The 24,918-nt window shown below is 33.6% G+C and overlaps 1 protein-coding gene across 1 annotated transcript in view; it reads left to right on the plus strand.

The window, feature by feature from the left end:
* LOC132944403 (zwei Ig domain protein zig-8-like) overlaps positions 1-24,918 on the plus strand; it is a 585,143-nt gene that overhangs the window by 50,526 nt on the left and 509,699 nt on the right. The window contains exon 2 of the mRNA XM_061013722.1: positions 15,561-15,957. Within this exon, the coding sequence (XP_060869705.1) occupies positions 15,882-15,957 (76 nt within the window). The 5' untranslated portion in view covers positions 15,561-15,881. The remainder of the gene's footprint in view (positions 1-15,560; positions 15,958-24,918) is intronic.

Genomic DNA, 24,918 nt, shown 5'->3' on the forward strand with positions numbered 1-24,918 from the left:
TCAATGGATTATTTTTTTATATTAAGTATGTACGTATATATTTTTTCGGCTATACACCGAAAGGAGCTTACCGGATCACGTGACTATTTCGCGAGGGTTTTATATATGGATTTTTACCAACCCATGTATTATAATACCTACCTACCTACAACACACACACACACACACCTGCAAATATCGTGTGCGACTACGCAATAAATTCTAAATAACATTCTCGGAAGGCATCGTTATAACAGTACAAGACGTAACCCGCAAATAACGTACACACACACACACATATATATATATATATATAGGTGACTGATGTGTGTTTTACTTTGACATACTGCTAGGCGTCTATATATATTATACGAGCACGTACAATCTATATGGAAAACGGGTGACGCGTCTCACGTCTCGACAATCATACAGTTATATATGTATATATATATAAAGACTTCTCGGCGCATAGAAAATAATAATAATACACACCTGTACAACGCAGCTCTGGGCTAGGTCGACTTGACATTTTATTGCGACAATTTCGAACGGTGTGCTACGACTCGCGCGCGTACCGACTTTGCGAGTATTAATACCTATATATTGTTTAAAGCTCGGCCCGGCGAATAACGATTTTTAGTTTTACCTATACTTATATCCGACCACGGGACGGTTGATGATGATTTTTAATTGGGTCTAGTCGAGTCGGTAAAAAACTTATTAATAAAAAAAATTTTAAAGTAATACCGTTACCTATAATAAGGCTATAACCTATAATGCGGGGGTCGGCCACGGGCGGCCCGCCGAGGGGAAGTAAAGGGAACGCCAAAAATATTTATTTTTTAACGCTGGCACATTTTGGCAGATATATTTTGATTACAGTTATACATATTATGTAAAGACTTCTCGGCGCATAGAAAATAATAACGATACACACCTGTACAACACAGCTCTGGGCTAGGTCGACTTGACATTTTATTGGGACAATTTCGAACGGTGTGCTACGACTCGCTCGCGTACCGATTTTGCGAGTATTAATATATATTGTCGAACGCTCGGCGCGACGAATAGCGATCTTAAGTTTTACCTATACTTATATCCGACCACGGGACGGTTGATGATGATTTTTAATTGGGTCTAGTCGAGTTGGTAGAAAACTTTAAAAAAAAAAAGTTTAAGGTAATACCGTTACCTATAACGTGGGGGTCGGCAACAGGCGGCCCGAAGAGGGGAAGTAAACGGAACGCCAAACATCTTTTATTTTTTAACGCTGGCACATTTTGGCAGATATTTGATGAAAACCCTCTGCGTATATTAGCTGCTGTTCTCCAAGAGCAGGTACCAAATTTGAAAAAAAAAAATTGGCCAACATTAATACCTACTTGTCCTGTTATACGATTTGCTTTGAACGGCTTAAACTGTATTTGTAACACGAAAATAAAAATATATGCGTTAATTATTGACTAGGTACTATTTATAAGCTTTTTCTGGCCCTCGAAATTATTTTTCAAACCATCTGGTCTGCTATACAATTTGATTGCCGACCCCTGCTATAATGTTTCAGTTAGGCGTAAGTTAAAAGCTACACGGACAACTTACAATATTATTGTCTCATTAAAGATAATAATATAATATACGTAGCGAGACTAAGATATTATATCGGGAGGGGGCACTCGGTACAGTTCCGCCTGAATATTATTATTTAATTTATTATCTTTCAAAAGTCTGCGATTCTGTTAGTCGTGCCATTTGTTTAACAATAATAATAATTGTAATGAGCGCCGGCGAATGATTCGAATGCACCGCCGCTATTATGCCTCCGTAAATAACACGTAATTTATCGCACTAGGAAAAATAAACTTTCATTAGACGCCGATCTCCGAAAGCCGCACGGTGTCATACCGGAACACCATTTCAATACGCCGTTTTTCCCGTACATTTTAATTAGTGTACCTACCCATAAATAACGCGTAGTGTATTAAACTAATGTCGTAGTATTATATGTAATACCTTCACCACGATATTATTATGTACATGGTGTCATTTATGTCGTGTACTTTGATGGCGCCGAATCGAACGAAAATGTTGTGAATATAAACGGATTTTCGGTAACAATATCAACTATTCGGTATCATTATTATTATTAATAACAATAATTTAGAGTGCCAAACTACAATATTCGCTGTCCATGTAAATTTACTTGCATATAGGCACCTAGTGACGAAACGTAACACATCAATGTGAGTAGGCAATAATAATGCAGCGAGTAGGTTTTTTAAATGCGTTTTGAGTTTCCGAGGTCGAGTCTACAAATAAATATGGGCGAGCCTGGGCGTGGAAGAGTCTTAAAAAGTTTAAGTTGAGTACTTTTTAATTTTTTAACTTAACCATAATAATTGACACAGACTAAATAAACAACGAATTACTTTTAATCGAATCATATAGTCACGTCAATCAATAAAATATAATCAAATTGTAAATATAGTAAAATTATTATTGATGGAGCATGTTACAATAACGCATACAAATTTACTTTTTATTATTTTAAACCAAATTTCTTGCTATTTATATAATATAAAAATAATAATAATAACAATAACTCAACTTAAATTAATCAAAATTACTCATTAGTCATTGCACCAAATGTGTACAGATTGTAGTTATATTTTAATAATATTTTGATAATAAAAAATAAATATATTATAATATCGTGAAATTCTAATTTTGTAATTATCAGAGTAAGTACCCGCCTAATTTGTTGTTTTCGTTTTTTTTCTCTCCAGCCGTCGGAATAGATTTTTACTCGGAACTTCTATGCGTATAATACGCGTAACAGTGAGGTTCATATGATTATTTGCGTCTATTTTTTGGAATGCCCGACATTACGTTTATTTTGTAACTTACAAACGCGTTTCAATACACTGTTATAAAAAAAAAAAAAAAACGTTTTTTTTTTGCATTTTTTGTAAAGTTTTAGTCAGTCGTTGAACGTTTGGGGGGGGGGGGATTTTTTATTTTTAACTTCCTACTTCATGGCTCACCTATTAGTCTCAAATCACGCGTAAAGCATAAAAAAAAAAATAAACATTTGTTCGGTGTGTTAAATGTATTATAATATTCATCTCGTCGACTTAACCTGACAGCTGGCGAAGTGAGACCTACAATTATTACCATTGTTATTCCGTATTCGTTTTGACGTCGTCGCTTTAACATTATAATAATATCGTGTCTATAAATAGTAAATGTACACGCGTGCGGTGGCGTATCGTTGTTTGGGATATAATTAGCGAAACTTTATTACGACTGCATATTGTTCGATTTCATTTTACACAATTAAAATATTGTTTTTGATTTAATAATATTTCAATCAAAACGTGAGAATAATTTTTATTAAAGGGCTGTTAATTATGTTATCAGAAATACAATTATCCCAGTCGTTGAAGTTTTCAGGCAAAATTACAAATCGTAAGCACATATTATGAAAAACATACCTATGTGTTTTTTTTTTAATCTTTAAGCGATGAATTCGCTATCATCGTCATAGTAATATTGTGTCGAATTCAAAATTCGTATTGTGTTCGATTAGAGGATTTTATTTTTTATGTTCAACGAACAATACACCCAGCGATTAGAGTTATTAGGGTGCTCGCAAGTAACGATCTTAATAGGTATCGCTCTGCCTAAGTATTTTGCTATGATAAATCTCTGGCAATAGTGTTGTACGGTTCACACCAATGGAATTTCATGTAATTTTTAAAAGTGCTCACTAATGGCAAAACGTTCTTTACAAATAATTTCCTATAGGTTTTTCATCCCAAGGTTTTATTTGATTACAATACACACGCGAATTGTTGACATAATAACTCACGATAATTGTTAATTTATTTTGACATAGAATTGCGTTAAACGGTTGAACCGAGATGGTTTGACAAAATATATCTTCCAATTCGGTTAAGAGAAAAATATGTTTCACTAATTTTTCGAACATTTTAGCTAGGGTTATAGTAGAGGTTTGTACTGAGTTTCATTAATTTCATTTTTATCTTGAAGACGTTTTTGTTTTAAATTGTTTAAATGAGGTATTTAATTTTTTTTTTTTTTTATAATATTTTTAATTATCAGATTGCATTTTATCATAATATTATTTTCATATCCTGTTGTCTGAAATAATTTAATAATACTATTGTATATAGACAAATAACTAATAAAACGTATTTTGTTAAGTTACAATGAATGTTTAATAATAAGTATAATGAATACTGTACAACATTGTTGATAGAAGTTATTGAATAAATAAATAATACAACTATGTATTTTATCGTTTTCGGAATATTTCAAAAATGTCGATACAAATCATCCTTATTTTCCAACAAAGTTTGTTTAATAACGGACGATTATTATGCAAACGAAATCGGTTATTTTTGAACTATTTCAGTTGCTTTATTATTATTAGTGCGATAAATAATTATTGTACAAAAAAAAATATAATGTATTCCTAGTCCATTCGACATTTTGATTTTCAAAGCTCATTGTACCGTGAAAATGTCGTTTCGTATCGTATGAGTTAATTATTTCAACTAATAAAAAACTGAATTTAACGATAAAACGACGAATTTTTTTCATGTCGCTTACGCGGTGACATCTATTCCTCGAGATTATGAATGTTCATTAGTGTGTGACGGAATTTACTTAAGCGAATTCATTTGGGAGGCACCGGCTAATTTGTATTTGATTATTATTATTTTTTCGTACCTCGAATTTTAAATTGCTGACGTGTCGGACGCGTCTGTTTGTTTTTAAGTGCAAAATGTTGTAGGTTTTTTTTTTTTTGTCTTTTTCACCTAACTACGATAAATACGGTGCGACCTTAAAAATTGCCAGAGAAGTATAAAAATAACATATGAAACGTTTGCAGTCCGTAATTGGGTTAAAAGAGTGAATGAAACGATCTATAGAATTAGGGTGAGGGCTGACTGAACAATTTAAAAAAAAAAAAAAAGTAATAAATCCCCATTTTGCTTCGACGAGTATTGTTTCATTCAATTTTGACACCATAAATAAAACAAACACAGTACCGAATCCCATACAGACGTGCAAACCAAATTGAATTATTGAATACGCGCGATAACAACTTTACGGTTTTAATTTATGATTGCATTACGTCAATTATTATATATTTTATATGTTAGGTATTATGTGTTAGGAGTTTTTTTTTTTTTTACACTGTTATAATATTCTTTAATAACTTTTGGCAATCTACTACACGTTTTAAGTATAACAATCGGTGAAATTAAATATACAAATAAATATGTAAGCATTGTATTTTACTATACCTAGTCGATTGGATCACTATGGAGCGGCCGAAATGTAATATCAGTTATGAAGCATATTATTACTTTTATGACTATATTTTCATCTCTTCGCTATAGACGACTAAAGCCCGTCTTCTGGTTAATTTTGTTTCAGTATTTTCGTTGTTTTTTCCTCCCAGTCTTAACAAGATATATAGTTAGGATAAAGTATAGGTGCAATCCGAGAACAATTCAATTGAATCATATTATTTTCATTAAACCACTCAAAATGCATTCCGAAAAAAGTAAAATATCATATTGTCGTGGTGAAACCATCGGTTATTATCACAGTCCACTCATCATCTGAAATTAAAAAAAAAAAAAAAAAACTGGCACTCCATTGATTGAAAATTGAATGTGATATTTTATACTAATCATTGGATGTGTGATAACGAACACCGACATCGTTCCGTAATAATTAATTTGTAACAATGAAACATATTTATCCGGTATTAATTAATTTGATTGATGAGTTTTAATAAAAAAAAAAAAAAAAATGCTGGTCCATATTAGATACAATTAGTGCTGATAAAAACGAGTCGATTATTATTTTCTTTGATATAACCAATTGGAAGTAATATTGTTTTATTGGTCATAGCAATGCGAGTTGATAAGAGATTCGTGTTTTAGTTGAAATGTTCGATAAACCGTTTTTGTTTTGTCGCTAAGATTAAAATATTATCCCTCAAAAAAAAACATATTTATGATTCATAGACTTTCCTTGAAGAGGAAAAATTTCGAGTAGACTGCCGTGGTCTTATGTGTAAGAGTTTGAATTATTAGTACAACATTTAATAATGAAAATAATAATTAATAATATTTATGTCTATGGAAACTGTATATTAGTTTTTAGAAAAAACATTAAAAAATATATTTATAAACTAAATCCATTTCCAAAAACTCAACACTAAGTTAATCATGTTTTAAGTATATCATAATATCTTGGCTAGATTGTCACACCGTTTTTTACGATGAAAAGTATGTAAAGAATTTCAATGTACAAACAAACTTTCACTAATTTGCTACGGTGCAGTCAACGACTTAAATAACTTAAAATGTAATAATTATTTTGTGTACCGTCAGCCGATAAAGGATTATTTACAAAATATATATTTAGTATTTTTCGTAATAGTAAAATAGTTTAACAAACATAAAATACTTAAATAATTTATTATTGAGAATGTATTTAGTTAGTACTAGCTTCATTCATAATAAAAATGACTGACATTGAAATGTCTGTCATACTTATGGAAAATTAAAAACATTTCCAAAGCGTGCAAATACATACCTACATTTATATATATTCGGATTGATCGATTAATTAATAGATTTACAGAGGGGAAATACGATAAAGGTGTTGTTGATTTTTTCAAAGTAAATTTAATATGTTAAAAAATCATGGAATTGTTAAAACATATTATAATATTATTATTATGGTTTTTTTGTACTAAGACTGAATGTTTTAATATTATTTGCTATTTAAATATTTTTATATGTTAAATATTATAAACAGTTATTTGTTTGATTTTAGCCCATCACGCAATTTGTGTAATTATGATATTTTTTTCCAAGTAACCTCTTCGTCTAATAATAACAATATAAATATATACTATAATTTTATCAGCCGATAAACATATGATACAAAACCTTAACTCAATATTATGTTTGAACGGATATTAAAATAATTGTTATTGATTATTTTTTACTTAATCTTATTTGTCCGACAAAAATATACCTAGGTAAAAAAACTTTATATTAATTTAGGTTTTATTAAAGTTCTAATAACACAATAATTTATTAATGTAAGGTATCTAACAATGACTAGGGATGTGAAATTGTGTACTAATTATTACTATAAGAATAATTAGGCGAGTTACATGTTAATTATTTTAAGCTTTGGTTGGTTGATACGATTGTCAATTTAGATGTTAAACAGCTTTTACTAGATGAGTGTTATTTTATGACACACTTCAAACTATTAGACGGTGTAGAACGAATTGTAGTTCACCTAAAATTTAAAAAAAAAAAAAAACCAAAAATTATATTACTATCATCACACGCGAGACAACACTGATAACGACATAATATTGTGTCGGTTACTGAAATAAATATCGAGGTAAAAAGTTATAAAAAAAAAAACTGATTATGAACTGACGAATCAGCCGCTGTAGCTCGAGTAAAATATTGGCGACGGTTAACTATGATAAATTCGAAAAATATGTATCTTAGGCACCCATTTGAGTTGTGCACCGTTCGTCGCGAAGTCGGTACACCCGATTTAAAATATAGCGATGATAAAAAATAATAATTAAAAGTATTATCAAAAATATTATAGAAGACACGAGATAATAATAATATCATCCGGAGGGTTATAATACGAAACGAGGAGAAACGTTTTAAATATAATAACACGGGCTCGAAATGAAAGGGTACATTTTTTTTTTGTACGTTCAGTATTGGGAGGGGGCGTTGTGGAGGTTATGCGCGAATTTCGGCATGAAATAATATTTCAACACGAACGAAAAAATAATAAACGTTTATCACGGGAAAATCGTTTCGGGTGTTTTGCATCTCCGATACCAGTGTTACCGGCTGCGATGAGTTCTTCTCTCTGATGAACGTATTTTATCGCTCCTTTACATAGGTACGATCAGCGCCGGCGACGGCAAATTTTTCGTTTACCCCCGCCGACGATACATTTTATGTATCCAATTAAAAAAAAAAAAAAAAATAGTCGAACCGACCCAAATTCGAATCACTTACGAGACACGAAATCCTTTGGTGTATTCTCTCACCTCCAGGGTTGTTTGGATGCACGCCAATATGGATTTTCTTTATAGGTACGCGAATTATTTTGTCAAAGTAAAATGTAAAATACAACTTTTCTCGCCGAGAATTTAATACAAACAAGATCAAAATGATCTTATTGTTTTTTTTTCTTTTTTTTTTGTCCCCACTTGTCTAATTTTAACGCGTCGCCCAAATAACATTAATTATGTGGGTAAATGCTGGTAACTAACTTAAATTAAATTTCACGTGGCGTTAAACTTCTTATTTCTGTACATAGACATAACGCGTTGATAACGGCTTGTAAAATTACTTTTTATTTCCGCCGATATTCCCTTACGATTTGTCATTCACGAATAATAATTAACGTCACAAATCATACCGATTTAATATTATTGTTATTATTATTATTATTATTATTATTATTATCATTATTATTATTATTATTATTATTATTATTATTATCATTATCATTATTATTATTATTATTATTATTATTGTATCAAGAACGACGACGCGGAGTATATTTTTTATTTCCTTGACGGATTTGCCATATAATACTATAACGGTCACAAAAATACTGATATTAGAAAAATTTTACTTTTATCTAGTTTAGAATCAGCTATGTATAATATACAGGTTGATTTTTGAAATACGCTCGCGCCCGTTTTTCCCTTTAATAATGCTTTCGTTCGGAATTTTAGAATTTTTAAGTATACCTACCTATCGAAAGACCATATTTTTTTTAAATTCCTGATATTTTTTTTGTACTACTTAAAAGGAGTGTCCTGTGGCGATACAAACTTCAATGTTTCAAATGAGAACCCATATACTTTTCGAATAAAATTTATTATATTTACTGTAATCTATTTAGCTGGCATTTTTTTCGAATATGTTGATGTATCTATATGAAAATTCTAATAAGTAGTTTTTGAGTTATTAAAATGTTTACACTATACCTAACGATAATAAACCTTAAATATAGTTTTACAGACATTTTAACTAGGTATCTGTAATATTAGTCGTGGCATTCATTATACTCGGATCATCTTTACAAATTATTTTCATTGATAGATCAACATTAATTACTTACATTTTCAAATAATAAAAGCCATAGGCATTAGACATATTATAATACTATCCTTAGAACACAAAGCTATATAACTCAAAAGCTACTAGTTTGAATTTTAATTTCGATGCATCAAAATTCGAAAAAAAAATACCTACTGAAAAATTTAAAGTGAAAAAGGCGGTTCCTATTTGTAAAACAGAAATTTGCATTGTCGCGGGATCATCCTCAAGTGTTACAAAAAATCTCGAATATTCGAAAATATATTATGGTCTTCAAGTGTATTTAAAATTTCCGAAAATTAGAATTTTAATATAAGGTATACCTATGTATAATTTAAAAATAAGAACGGTGAGCAAGTTCAAAAAATAATGCCGTAAAATTAAAACTAAAAATATTATTTTGTTATATATCTAATTAAATTATGTACATTCTGATAGGAAAACAATGTTATAATATAATTTTGTGTTTGAAAATCGACGAACATTGATTTTATAGGTATAGTTAATTACATTTGTTTTATAATTATTACATATTTTCATTAATCGCCCTCTAAACACTTACACAATGAAGGGTATGCGCCTACACCCATAATTAATTAATGCCTTAGCCCTTAGGAGTTAAATTCAATTTTGCGTTTTACGAATTATTTAAAACGAAACTTGGTAATTGGACGGGCATGTACCTATAATATTTTTAAAATTGGATTAGCTGTTGTAGGCGTCACGCTTAAAAATATCCGAAATCTTTACTGTAATTATGGAAAAAAATTAATTTGGTTATTTTCAATCGGACGCCTGCGATCGGTTTTCAAGGATTATTCGGGAAGAATACTGTCGCTGCCGTTAGCGATGTGCAAGCCTCATGCTATTTATTGGCGTGTAGATTAATAGCCCGGAATTACAATATTTAAAAATGTCGTTATATTTTTACAATTATTCATAGAATATCGTATTGATTGGTCGATTAATGATTTGGAAAAAAAAAATTCACAACTATATTGATCATTATTACTACTCCGTATATAGGTGACACGCTCGTTATGAACAACAATTGTTAGAAATTCAGCCTTCAACCATCAGAAATTCGAGTTTGCAGTCACCAGACCTTTACAAACGTAGGTGATAAATAACGCCTAGGTACCAGTGCACAATATTAATGTATACTAAGCGCGATGTTCATTTCGCAAATAATTAAAGGTGCAGCATAATCACTGACAATTTTATAGAAATAGTAAACACTGCACGAACACGAACCTTTATCCGTGCTATATTATATTCGTTTAAAACTGTTGAAATAAAAAACTCGCACACACATTAGTTCATGTCGACCTGCAAAATACATTAACGTGTAGTGTTGTAGTCGAGACTTCGATCGGAACGGAACAAAACATAATCTGTGGAACTGAAATTATAATATAATTTGCGTCGAATAGTCGCAGGAATAAGAGATCGCAGTCAAGCCATATTAATACGTTTAATATATTGTATTATTTAGACATCTACCAAATGTCAAGATATTTTGCTGTGAGGTCGCTGTAGCAAAGAAAACTAATTATCGTTTTAAATAAATGTAAAATCTTATGTAATTTTGAAGTGGTGTGGTCTACTATGTTATATTGGTCGGTAGAAACACAGATTATAATATCGAATTCCTGTAACCATTGTCATATTTTTTGATACAATTACATTATAGTAAAGGTGTTGTACAATAATATTCCTCATATGTGATCTTACTTTGTTGATGGACGTTTGAGTTATCAGTAAATGCAGAAGTGCGCACCTGGATCTGGTTTTATATACAAAATATATTATTTAGATATCTACTAAATGTCATGATATCATGCTGTGAGATTGCTGTAGAAAAGAAAACTAATTATCGTTTTAAATAAATGTAAAATCTTATGCAATTTTGAAGTGTGTGTGGTCTACTATTTTAAATTCATCGATAGTAGCACAGATTATAATATAAAATCTAATAGTTCACTTCCTATTTCAGTCATGTAGTTCTCAAAAATGTAAACAAATCAAAACCTACTTCAAATCAGTATCACAACTATAATAATTATAGAGATATTCAGTTTTTATGAGAAATGATTGATTATTACCTACGACCATTCGCTGATATTTAGCACTCTCACCGAATTTCTAACAATTGTCATATTATTTGATACAATAACATTATAGTAAAGGTGTTGTACAATAATTTTATTCCTCATATGTGATCTTACTTTGTTGATGGACGTTTGAGTTATCAGTAAATGCAGAAGTGCGCACCTGGATCTGGTTTTATATACAAAATATATTATTTAGATATATACTAAATGTGACGATATTATGCTGCGAGGTCGCTGTAGCAAAGAAAACTAATTATCGTTTTAGATAAATGTAAAATCTTATGCAATTTTGAAGTGTGTGTGGTCTACTATTTTAAATTCATCGATAGTAGCACAGATTATAATATAAAATCTAATAGTGCACTTCCTATTCCAGCCATGTAATTCTCAAAAATGTAAACAAATCAAAACCTACATCAAATAGTCAAAATCAGTATCACAACTATAATTATTATAGAGCCATACAGTTTTTGTGAGAAATTATTGATTATTAACTACGACGCATCACTCATATTTGGCACTCATGCCGAACTCCAAACCATATTCAAATAATTTTTTGATACAATAAGTAAAGGTGTTATACAATAATTTATTCTTCGGAATATAATGTGATCCTGCTTCATTGAAAGAACGTTTGAGTTATCAGTAAATGCAGAAGGGTGTCATGTGGTTTTCTAGTATAATCGCTGTGATATTGCTTATAACTAGTTAGCTATAGTTAGGTAACCAATTAAATGTATTTATTGATCAACGATGCTAAACATATTATTAAGAAATTCAAGAAGTGGAAATGGTTTACAATGCGTTTACCACCGCAATTATTACTACTATACAGACACCACACAATTGACTCGACTTTAAAATTCTAGTCGATATAAGTACCACCCAATTAGTTTTTTCTTTATATTTTTAATTCGCAGACACTAGGTTATTATCGCACTTTTGGTGTATCGATTATTCGAGTGAAACGGGACGTTTGTATTGTATATAATATACAAGTACATTGAAAAGACGCATTGTAGTTCGTTCCAAGACATCCATTGACACGACATCTGCGAAGACCGTGGTAACCAACGTGGTTTTTGCGATGTCTTTGGTATTGTGGTATTTAATTATCGACGCGGAAGAAAATCAACATTTTTTACCACACGTTGAATTTTCAATAGTATTTATTTATTTTTTGAAAGAAATTAATAACAACGGAAATGAAATAACAATAATCACACCGGTTCTTCGAACAATGGACGCGATCGAATGAATACAATGGGTGGCGTTTCGTCTTTTCCGTGGCAATAAAAGTCCCGGGTCTAAATAAATATATATATATTTTTTTTTTATTATTATTATTATTATTATTATTATTATTATTATTTCACCTCCCTTTCGTTTCGTATTTTTCGTCACCGGAGAAGGATTTCAATTTTTGTTCGGGTCTTGTTTGAAAACCGACGCATAATGATCCAGAAGTTCTTTCATTCATTCCGTTTCCCTCACCACCGCCGCCCCCGTCCTAACCGCGCCAAGCTCCAACGATATCACGTGAATAATGAATAGGGTCATAATTAAAACGTATAGCTCATTCACCAACCCAGAAATACGCTAAATAAATAACAAAATAAAGTACTACTCAACAGCTAACGACGATGATGATCATCGGCTACTTAGACATTTCACTTGTGTATTGTAGTCATTGAATGAAATCCAAGTGGCAAGTCCCAAACTGGAATGCTATAGGTAGGCATCATCTAAGCGAAATAAATCAAGAACGCGTTTTTGTCAATTTAAACTTTTTGTCTTCGAGGAAAACAAAATTAATTTTTGAAACGCCCTTACTTAAATTTAATACACCCGCGGTACACACTATAATTCCTTCTTTAATACATAATAATGTTATGTTATGTTAGTCACATAAGTTGTGACAAATTTTATGAAAAAAAAAAATGTGGAACTTTCCATGACAATGATGTTTGAATTGAAAAATAGCACGTCATGTGTCTAGTTTCCAAGCAGGAAATGCTGAAATTAAATATATATATATATAGGTTTCAATCCCGTGACAATAGATAAATATGTACAAATGCTTTGTTAAATATATTATGAATACACATATTATATACTCGGGCAGGTAATGTATTAATAATACGTATCGAAAAACAATATCTGTATTGTTCAGTATCCAAACGATGATTAGGAGTCCAAAACATACGAACTGATATATATTTATTAACCTGACGATAATAATTATTCATTAATAACAGAAAATGTATTTATGTGTACCACGACTGCTGCTGCTGCTCCACTACGTATAATGTAATAGGTACCTATTATAGCAGTCTGTATTCCATTTTGTGTAAACATATTAATTTAAATTATGTTAAAATATTAAAAAATATAACTCCCTGCATACGCACTAAAATAGGATAATATTATATAGGTCACGGAAAAAAAAATTGTTATAAAAAATTATTATATTATATCGTGTAAACCGGGTAGGTATAATTAGTACTATGCTCGTTATTAGTATTTTTTTTTCAAAATTTCTGGCATTTATCGATTTGACCGTTTTGAGTAGATAAAATTCGAGCAGCGAAGAGTAGAAAATAAAGACGGAAAAATGTGAGATTTCAAAAAATTGCCAACACTATATAGGTAGTTGACTATGATTGACTGTTTCCAACGAGATCTCGGACGCGCAATTCGATTTTATTGTTTTGTACGTTGACTAAAAAATTACAATTACGGCGCTCAGTGAAAGCGGAGTGCTGACTGATGTGAGACTTATGCTCGAATCGCAAAATTTTTTCGATAAATTTCTGTTCGGTATTTAGTGTCATTTAAGACAACGGCAGCCGTCAACTTTAATACTAACAACACACAAACATCGCCGCCGCCGCCGCCGCCGTCATTCTTTTAGGCGTAACTACGTTTTAACGAATTAAGGATCACTCCGTTGAATGCATAATAATAATACTCAGTGTTGAGTTTATCTAGATAAATGTCCTTTTTATCTTTTATTTTATCTAGATAAATAGAGCTTATTAATTTACACAGTTATCTAAGATAAAAATCACCGTTATCTAGATGAATTTATCCTGATAATTTAATTTATTAAACGGCTTTTGTTTATTATAATTTATAGGTAGAAAATTACGTAATTTATTAAGTAGGTAGTCTTCACTAATAGCTATCGAAATTTTCGATAACATGCTATTAAGTTATTCTATACTGCCACGAGCTTACGGAGAGTGCCATAAATCAATATAAAAAAAATATCCGATAATTTATCCAAATAAAAAAAAAATTTTTATCATCTTCATCTGGATAAATAAAAATTTAGTTATCTTCATCCTTATCTAGATAACATTAATATAATTTATCTTTATCTTTATCTAGATAACATTATTATAATTTATCTTTATCTTTATCTAGATAAAATTATATTTATCTCGGCTCAACACTGATAATAATACTCTATCATGTTGTCTGTATACAATCATAATGTCACATTATGCCGATGTGTAGGTACCGCTTCTACCTATACGAATGGGTTCTTTGTTTTGCGAAAAAAAATTCGAATAAATATTCTCCGCCGAGTTTAGGCGTAACTCGATTGAACAGGTACGGCGGCGTGTGTATATATACATAGGTACTTATATAATATGTTATTCCAATAGTAAGTATTACTGCGCCGGCGTGACGAATAAAACGCGCACGGGCTCTCTCTGTATAAATTCGACCTAACTCGATTACTCCAAAAGACATCCGACCAATTCAAAATATACGCGAAATCTATTGGATTCCACTAGTGTTTATCCGAACGGAGACGGAGAAAAATAATACGCCCTATATATTATTGTAGACCCCGCTGCAGCAGTGCGCACCTCCTCGAAACACGCACTTCAACCGTCGGCGCGACTTAACGCCGCCACAAATGGGGTCTGAAAATCCTCCAAACGTTTATAAGACTTATTCCTATGCGGCGGTATTTTGTTTCTGTTAAAACAAATCTCCGGGACACTTGAATTTTCCGCCGGCGGTTCGGCACTTTACCACGGTCGCGGCGGCGGTCACCTTCGCACTCTCCCCCCCCCCCCCCCACCCGACCAACTCCCACCCCCGCCGGCAGCTCCAAATGGATTGGGTCCCGTCGTATAAGGTGACAAATTTCCGGGCGGCTTGTGTGTGAGTGCGTGCGTTTCTCGCACAAAACGGTATTTGCCGGATGTAACCTAATTTGTATGTTGTTGTATTGTTTCAGGACTGTCAACACAGAACCGGAGAACGGGGGAAAAAAAAATAAACGCGCCCCTTCTCTAAATTGTCTCCACTTTATTGTTTGTTTTATGCATTTTCTCTGCGCGCCGTCCGATCGATTCGCGTCGCTATGTTGACATTAACGGCACTGGAAGTAGACTTAATGTCCTAGGGCGGTCGGATAAAAATAATATAAAAAAAAAAAAAAAAAAAACTAAAAGGCGAAGAGTATATATAGTGTGGGAGAAGAGCGCGGAAAATAAAGAGAAGGAATAAGATTTAAAAAAAATTGTAAGCAGGGGCGCGTTTACTTCACTTTAGGAGGATGTACTCGACAAAAGCAACAGCCATGACGTTCCTGGTGGCCATATTTGCAGTGAGCCCACTTCAGTCTTCCGAAGGTAAGATATTTTCATTTTACATGACGTATAAGGGTGATTATAATATTATTTACACTATCATTATCGTCTCGAAAAGTATTAACGTTTTTGGAAATATTTCCAATCGCATTTTGAAGTGATTGCAAAACGACATCAGTCGTATGGTGTGAATTATTATTGTATTCGTCGAGTCACTGCGGACATCATTCGAAATCTTCAAACCCTCAATAGTAACTTCAGTAACCGAATCCCGAATTGTCCTCAAACCGAAATACACCGATCGATGTAACTATATCCAATATAGGAATCGATTATTGCTAACGAAGCTGACATTGATGAGGTCTCGGGGGCTCAACTAATCAGTCGACTGCCATTCGTAAATTTCCTGAATTTACCTAAGATGTATGTTTACGCACAGTTTTGTGTACACGCGACAATTTTCGATAGATGCTCGTTTTCGCCAACGTCGTTGGGTCGTCTAATCTTTTTTTCCAAACCGTCTTCGTGTGCGGAAATGAGTACACGGAACTGCAGTTGGGTTTAGATTGTCATAAAAATCTCGTTGCCCCCAGGACAATATTATTTTGTTTATACTTGGCAAAAACATACAACGACGAGTTCTTAAAATAATTTACTTTTGATTTTGACTAAAACTAGACTGTTTAATTTTAATCAATTAAAATAAATGAAAAATACAATTTTACCTATTTTCTGAGGTAAGTGATTGGAAAACTGCCCGGAAGGCCTCGGGTTCGTTTATTTCCCCGTCTAATGAAATTTAAATTAATCATATAAGAATGTCTTTTAAAAGTAATGTCGACATTTTTTTAAAATCAAAGAACATTGTTTTCCCTTTACATTTTTACAAATTCATAGAAAATAACTACACAAAAATGGCAACTCAACTGTGTGTAGAAAAATTTAGGCGTGATAATCAGCGTGTTAATATAGGCATAATATAAATTCTCAAATTTATATATTACATACAGAGTGATGCCCTCGTTTTTTCATTTAATAATGAAATGATTGAAATTCTAGTTTTTGGAATTATTAAATATGGGTACTCAAAGATGAGTTTTCAAATTGTTGATATATCCACTAAATAATTTACAGTAAAAAAGGGGTTCTCATTTGAAAAACAGAAGTTTGCATCGCCACAAGACACTCCTTCATTAGTACAAAAAAAAAAATCAAGAATTTAAAATAAAAGTCTTTGGGTATATTTAAAAACTCCAAAAATCAGAATTAGAATAGTCTCATTATTAATGGAAAAAAAAATGGCGGTAATCATGATTGGCGAATCACCCTGTATATTACCTATGTGCGATTTGATAATTTGTTCGTTGCAACTGTGTTTTAGTTAAATCATATTATTATAATATATTATTTACTATTTTGTATTATTTCATTTTTAAAAACACAATTCAATTAATTGTTGAATATCATTAAAACGTACTACCAATTTTATTAATTTTTAATAGCCTCGAATACCTTCAGTGTATTTGTTTAGGTATTATTATTATTGTCGTTTATTCGGGTTTAACGTTTAATGGTCGTCGACGCGACGGTTTAAATGCTTCTGTTTAATAATTTTACTGCCTCACTTAAAGTCTTGATTATTCGAATTATTTAGTTTTATCCGTAGGAGTACACCAGATTTCGCAAAGCTGCATTATTGCCGACTACCAAGTAAACCTAAATCCCATAGCAATTAAATTTGAATTATCACAAGTTAATATATCACTGTTCATATTCATTATGTCTCCCACACCCCGGGAAACTTCACTTTTATTTTAACGCCTCATTAACAACTTTTAACAAGGCTCCGAGTCACCACAAGGAGAAGTAATTTTCTTTGAAAGTAAAAGTTTTCGCTATTTCTTTTTTTCGAATTACAATTTAATTTGTTTCTTTCCATACCATTCGTAAGTTTTTCACTGTATCGTAATTTCGTGATTATACTGTTATCCTACTTTTAACTAGCCCCTTGTTTCACTACCTACCTATGGCACCTATTAATTATAATTTTTTCCCCGAAATACAATACAACAAACGATAAACTTAATTATCAGTTTTTTTCATGTAGGTTAGTTAACCCTCCTTATACATATTAAATTTAAACTATAGTGAAAAGTTAACGCAAAGCGCATAATGTGCATGTATAGGTAAACCATAGAATTATACCTACTGCAGGGTAAATATATATATATATATATATATTATTTCAAGTCGTTAGAGCAAAACAACATTGAATGTTTACAATTTTTAAAAACTATAACATAGAAATATAATATAAATATTGAAAACAAATCAGATTGACCGGGATAAAATTCAACACGATGTAGATCAAACTAATACGCGTAGATAAGGTAATAAAATAAAATAAGACAAACAATAGGAAAATTAAGTAAACGATGTGATAACAGTAGTCAGGACTGGCAAGCCCTGTACGGTAACTATCACAGCTCGGAGATAATATATGGAACTATAAATATTAATGTCCAGGTATTGTATCCAATCAACTACGTCCCTATATATTAGCCGCGTGAATCTCATTTGGATTGCGCCTTTGTTTGTGATTCGTGTCTCGAGTCACAGCAGGAAGGGCTTGTATCTCTTGTACGTAGTTTGCACCACGTGATTACACCTCCCACGGCCAGTCCACTAGACTTGTTTTATTTACCGGGCAAATAATATTATCATAATATAATGTTAGATTGTACGTTCGGTTTAAAAACTGTACGCGTAAAATCGTATTGTAATGTTATTTTTACTGTCCTACGATATTGTTATCAGTCATAGACTCCGTCGACAAATCTGCGCCAGGCCAAACACATAACATAATATCAACTGATATTTAAGTTTTCTGGCCCTCGAAAATTTTTCCCAAACTATCCGGACCACCACAGGATTTAATTGCCGACCCCTGCCATGGATATACTTACTATTGTACATGGAGAACATCGTATTATTATGATATCTGTACAATATGCGTTTCAATTGTTCTAATATATTTACTGCCATACGCGATATTATTATCGACGATGAACTTCATCAACAGATCTGATACAGACCGTTATATTATTCCAAACATGCAAATGATTAAGTGACTGTTGGAATGACTAAATTTACAGTATTCAAATCAGGCGACTGGAGGTGATATCAACGAGTCGTAGAAACCGATGTCTGAGAACTGCTTACAGATCCCTCGTGTGAAGGAGAGAGGGGCCTGCGATGGTAAAGTTCAAAATATCTAGACACGCATCTCCTCGAGATACGTTTATTTCGAAGTTATTTGATTGATGTGTTTATATAGTGTTCCAATTTAATTTCCAAACAAACCACATAGGCATGGAAGGTGTCAATTTCTAAAATGTAATTGAATAATAAAAACAAACGCTTTGGGGTGTACGCGTGTTATGGTATTAACTATTAATATTAGCGCACATTATAACGGACATAGAACGAAAATGCCAAAGCACCAATATGCTGATAATAATATATTTTTAAATGAACGTACAATTTATTTCGACAAAATTTACGGTTAGTAATAATTACAAATCGTAAACGGTTTCGTGAGATAATCGATAGTAATTATTCGCTTTATTTACTTTATGCAAGTAGACAGTGGAGATATCCCGATGAATCATTTGTAAATGTAACATCTATCATAAAACGACTCCAAGTAATTTGCGGTAAAAGTGTTTCTCCTCATGCCTACTATAATATGTGTAACTAATTGAAATATTTTAATTGCTCGTTCAAACATTTAGATCGCCCGCAATTCTCCGGTATGAGTAATAGTCACCGCAGGGTTATTATAATTTAATTCACCCACTGCTGTCAATGGACGCAAATCGGTTTGGATTTAAATCCGCGGAGTATTGATAAAATAATAATTTACAGTCAATGAGTTTTGAACTTTACATGCACCTGGAAGTTCCTAATTATTCGACACCATGATATTATTGTAGTCACCATTCGAGTATATTTTAATTTTTCGACAGTTTACGATGGAAATGGCGTTATTGGTGCACGTGTCATCTGCAATGGCTGTAGTATGATATGATATTAATTCTATAAATACTATTCTGTATCTACATGTTGCCATAATATGTCGTTTTGATCGAATACGTTGCATACTATACAGTACAAAAACACGACACAGTAACAACACCACTTATCAAAACAATTGTCGTTTTTACATATTATTCATACTCCTCGTTGAAATCCGGATTTTTTTTTTATTCTATCCTCTTTGGAATGTTACCATCATTGGTTTATTGTTTTAGTAATCAGCAGTAACTATACCAGATTTATTTGTATGACAAGTTTTTTTTCAAAATCCAAAACACAGTATCTGCATTATTACGTATTATAAAATTCCTATGCCTCGTTATCAAAAACTATAAGCACAAATTAACAGTTTAGTAAACTGGCTCTCCTGCAAAATATTAAAATCGGTACAGTTACTGCAGTGTTTCATTTTTGGACAGACAGCGCCACCATGATTGTCCATCATTGTCTGTTATCATACACTGTGCGAGCGGACGTTTTGTCGGAATCACAACTAATGTAATCTACGTGGACCGTTTTCAATCAAAAGCGTGCCAGATTTCGAGTTTCCCAACACATCCTATCGGTCTAAACCTAACCTAACCTAACCTAACCTCCATCGGTTTAGTACTCGGCGATATTTACGGCGTAGCGACGGTGCCACCGAAGTCTTTGCGCGGACATCGTAATAACACGAGCTAGGGGAGGGGGGGAAGAGGAAGAAAAAACAATATATATGCATACACACTCAAGCGAAGCCTCCGAGTCTTAAACGATACGATAATGTGTACGATTTCCAAAACCCTCGAGCCAGGCACACACACACACATACTCACTCACATTTTCGAGACGGACTCGACGTGTCCGCCGCGTGTTTCGATCGACCGTCCGCGTACACCTATAATAATTATTTTTCACATAAACTCTACACACCACTGGCCCTTCCTCTCGCTCCGATCGGATACAGGCGTGGCCGTCTACAATGGACGTTGTCGTCGTCGTACAACAATTAATGTACCGCGGTCGACCGTTCGATTTCGATCGGGACGATAAAACCTCCGCCGCCGACGTGGGCGTTCTGCCCCCCCCCCACCATCACCCCATCGGGGCGCGAGTGCGATAAAAACCGGTCGGCGGGCACGGCTCACTGTACGACACTGTGACGGGATTTAATTTGCACAAATTCGTTTTGGCGCATCCGTCCGCTCGGCGCACACACGCACGTCCGCATCGCGTAACATAATATACAGCGTCCCATTGCGCGCACATGTCGGGCACGACCGCAATAACGGTCGGGCGGCGGTCGTGTGGCGGACCGCGCGGTACATGCTCGGTAACCGCTCGATAACCCCCGAGGATATTATTCGCGATGCAGCGCACGGAGGTCGGGCGCTGCCGCCGCCGCGCCGTGCCAGCCGGATTTGCCGGCGAATTTATTGCCGATAAGTTTGGCCTGGACCGGCAGCGTTCTTGGCACAAAACAAGATTCGGCTGCCAGCAAAAGTACAAAAGTTTCATTAAAGATAAAGAACCACCCTCTCAAACTTTACACTTCACAGTAATTACCATCGAAGCGGAATTTATCTACGAAAATAATAAATGAACCCGCGAGAAATGTACCGCCGCCGCCACTGCACCGGTGTGGTGCGCGCACTCTCGTCCCAGCGGCAGTCGTGGCACGACGGAGTGTTGGACTCCGTTGCTCCTCTGTATTAGAAATATATCTATATTATAATGCCGAATACACCCCCCCCCCCCCACCCCCCCACCACTGTGTTTCGCCACCAGCGCCGTTCTCCATTAGCATTGTCGTCAGGGACTTTTGATAGTATGACGGTCGTTGCCAAGAGTTCACCCCCTCCCCCCACCCCCACCATCACGCTTATAGTCAAAAATATAAGATATACGAATTTTGCACCTAGCTTCGGCCGACGTCGTATAGATACCTACCAACAGTTTAATATAATCATAAAAACAAGGGGCACTCGGGCCTTGGGGAGGGCCGAAAGAAGTGACTACTAATTCTTGAGAGCGGGCTGTGACTGTATGTTTTGAAAAAAGTACGTTTGCTGATTATTAATTGGTCGTTTTTAAACAATACGATACGTTAAATTATTTATAATTATTAATTGGTTTTTTTTTTTTTTGAATAATATGAGACATTAAATTCTTTATAGTAAATTTGTTTTTTTATATTTTCAATGAATTATTCGTATTTTTGTAAATTTTTTAAAACTCGAAGTAAAACGAAAACAACCATCGGTCAAAATCGAAAAGAAACAATATAGATGTTGTAAATAATTATCGTCGTAGATTATCGTACTATTCTGGTTACCTAACTCGGGGAGAAAACCCTACGCTAGGGCCGTCTGATGTGGTATAATATAATATAACATGATATTCAAATCGAAAAGAAGAGGTAATAATGAACCTATACTTAGAATTGTCCACACGAGAGTTACACGTGCGGGATACTTAATTGGAAAAACCGAACCTCTGACATGCCGTTCTTGCAATTCTTTAATCACAGTCAAACACATCATCATCCGTTGCCAAATCTTCACGGGGACCAGAGAAGAATGCAAAATACCAGAGAATCTATATACCTACGAAGCTATATAGGACCCGACACACAAAAAATAATCACATTTTTAAAAAAAAAAAATCAAAACACACAACTTTTTTTTTTTTTTATGAGCTTTTAGTATATAACTATGGTAGCTCAACATTTACAAATTATACATAATACGACATAACATACGTTACGATTTAATATTATATAACAAAGCCAGCATCCGATATAAATGAAATTACTGATTTAATGGCGGTATAGTGGGTTTTGTGTTTAGTAAATGGAGTAGAAAAACTTAATTTGGTTTAATCGATATTGATATTTTTAAACATCATTGTGAAAACCGGCCCTCGACGTACATGATAATAATTATACGATCGAATCGTGAGCTGCTAATAACCATAATATTATAATACGACGTCGACGCTGTAACGATAAAAAAAAAAAAAAAAAAAATCATACTCCCGCCAATCCATCACCGGCGGTAAAGTCTTACGGCACCGTCTGCAGAGTGTGGGTGTCATGGGCGGGCGTGTAGGTACGTCTCGGAGAATATAATAATATAATATGTAATAATATTTCACGCAAACGTTCCCTCGCGCGCGATACAAAAAAAAAAAAAAAATAAGCCAACAAGCTCACCCGCTGCACCGTCCGTTAATCTTAGGAATTTTTTTTTTTATTGGGTAACCCACGGCAACATAGGCCATTGGGTGTGGGTAGGGCACTGTAGGTTTTATATTGGGTAGGTTTGGTAGGTTTTATATTGGGTAGGTTGGTACACGTGTGTGTTGTGTTTGGCAGAATTTCTAATGGGCCACCCGTAGGTTTCTGCCGTGCCCCGGGGTGGGGGGGATGGCGGCACTTGTTCTCCGGACACCGTGACTTGCACGGAGAAAAATGCCGCCCAGTGGTCGAGGATCGAACTCGGACCGGCTGTGCCGAATCCGTCGCGTTAGACCGCTCGGCCACCTCGTCCCCCCCTTCGGAATTTTAAAAACCCGTGCAAAGCGAGTTATACTTTGATTTGACAGTCTGTTGTAATAATTTTCGCGTTGTTATACGCTATAATGTTTACACATAAAACCAAAGTAACGGTGCAGCACGCGCTCGCTGGCTGTGCGGAGTTGGACTCGGTGTGTTTTACTTTGGTTCGTTTCAAAAGACGAAACTTTTACACACACAGCACAAAATAATGCGCACGACCTACTAGTTAAAATGTTTTTTCGAACGTAATTTATTATGTCCCGGGCGTTCGGCGTGCATCGCAAAGTGTAATAATTCCACTGCGACGTGAATAATAAATAATACATGATATTACGTCGAATGTATTATAATATTGCAATAACAATATTATGTTTTATTAAAACTCCGTTATTTTCTCCGTTTCGTTTCGCAATGTTCGCGTGGGCACTTGGCGGATGTCGTCTTCCCGAAGTCGTTTTCGGGCCGCATTGACAATGATACTGCTATAATACACACTTAATATCACGCAATTTACATACGTCTCGAAACTTTCTACAGATTTCCCCCGGGAATATGAATAATTTGTTGAGCAGTAATATTCATCATAACACGAACTATTGCTTTATGGTGGATAGCCAACTAGACGTACACAATATATATCTATTGTGTGTTTGTGCAGTGTGTTCCAGCTGTACCGCGGGTACTTGTGTGTACACCAAAAAGAGCAATATTTAAGTTTCCGGATTACAGTTTTGTGTATATTATAGAAAATGCTATTAATACGCGGACTCGGGGGAGTTTAATAACAATTTGCTTGTAGTATAACATAATAATATAATAATATGAACTATTGCATTTTACGAATAATTAATATAATATTATGTAGTTGAATCGCGTATGCGACTCAATATTATAATGCGTAGGTATACTTAATGCCTAGATAAACTGTACACTTACATCGATAAATAATGATACCGAGAAGCGTCAAAAATATTATACTATACCTATAATATTATGCACTCGACAATTCATATTTTTTATTTTTACACCCATGAATGGACACGGTCCAACGTTTTGCGTATAATTCGAACTGTAATAATTTATGTACGACCACATAAAGTGAAAGAAAAAATTTGGGTTTGTTTGTATTTGAAATGTCGACATTTGCGTGTGGCCCATTCGCACGCGATCTATACAATGCGAGGTACCTATTACTACCTGTACAAGTATAATTTGTCATTTTTATATTTGCTTCAAGATTATGTCCCATATCCACGCTCGAACAATATTATACTTGCCTTATTAATGTGTTATTAACTGAATCGTATAATTATGCAGCGAATAAATATCAAAGAACTCAAATGGAAAATACAAATCATAATTATTAT

Source organism: Metopolophium dirhodum, chromosome 5 (genome assembly GCF_019925205.1).
Source record: "Metopolophium dirhodum isolate CAU chromosome 5, ASM1992520v1, whole genome shotgun sequence".
NCBI classification, from domain to species: Eukaryota; Metazoa; Arthropoda; class Insecta; order Hemiptera; family Aphididae; genus Metopolophium; species Metopolophium dirhodum.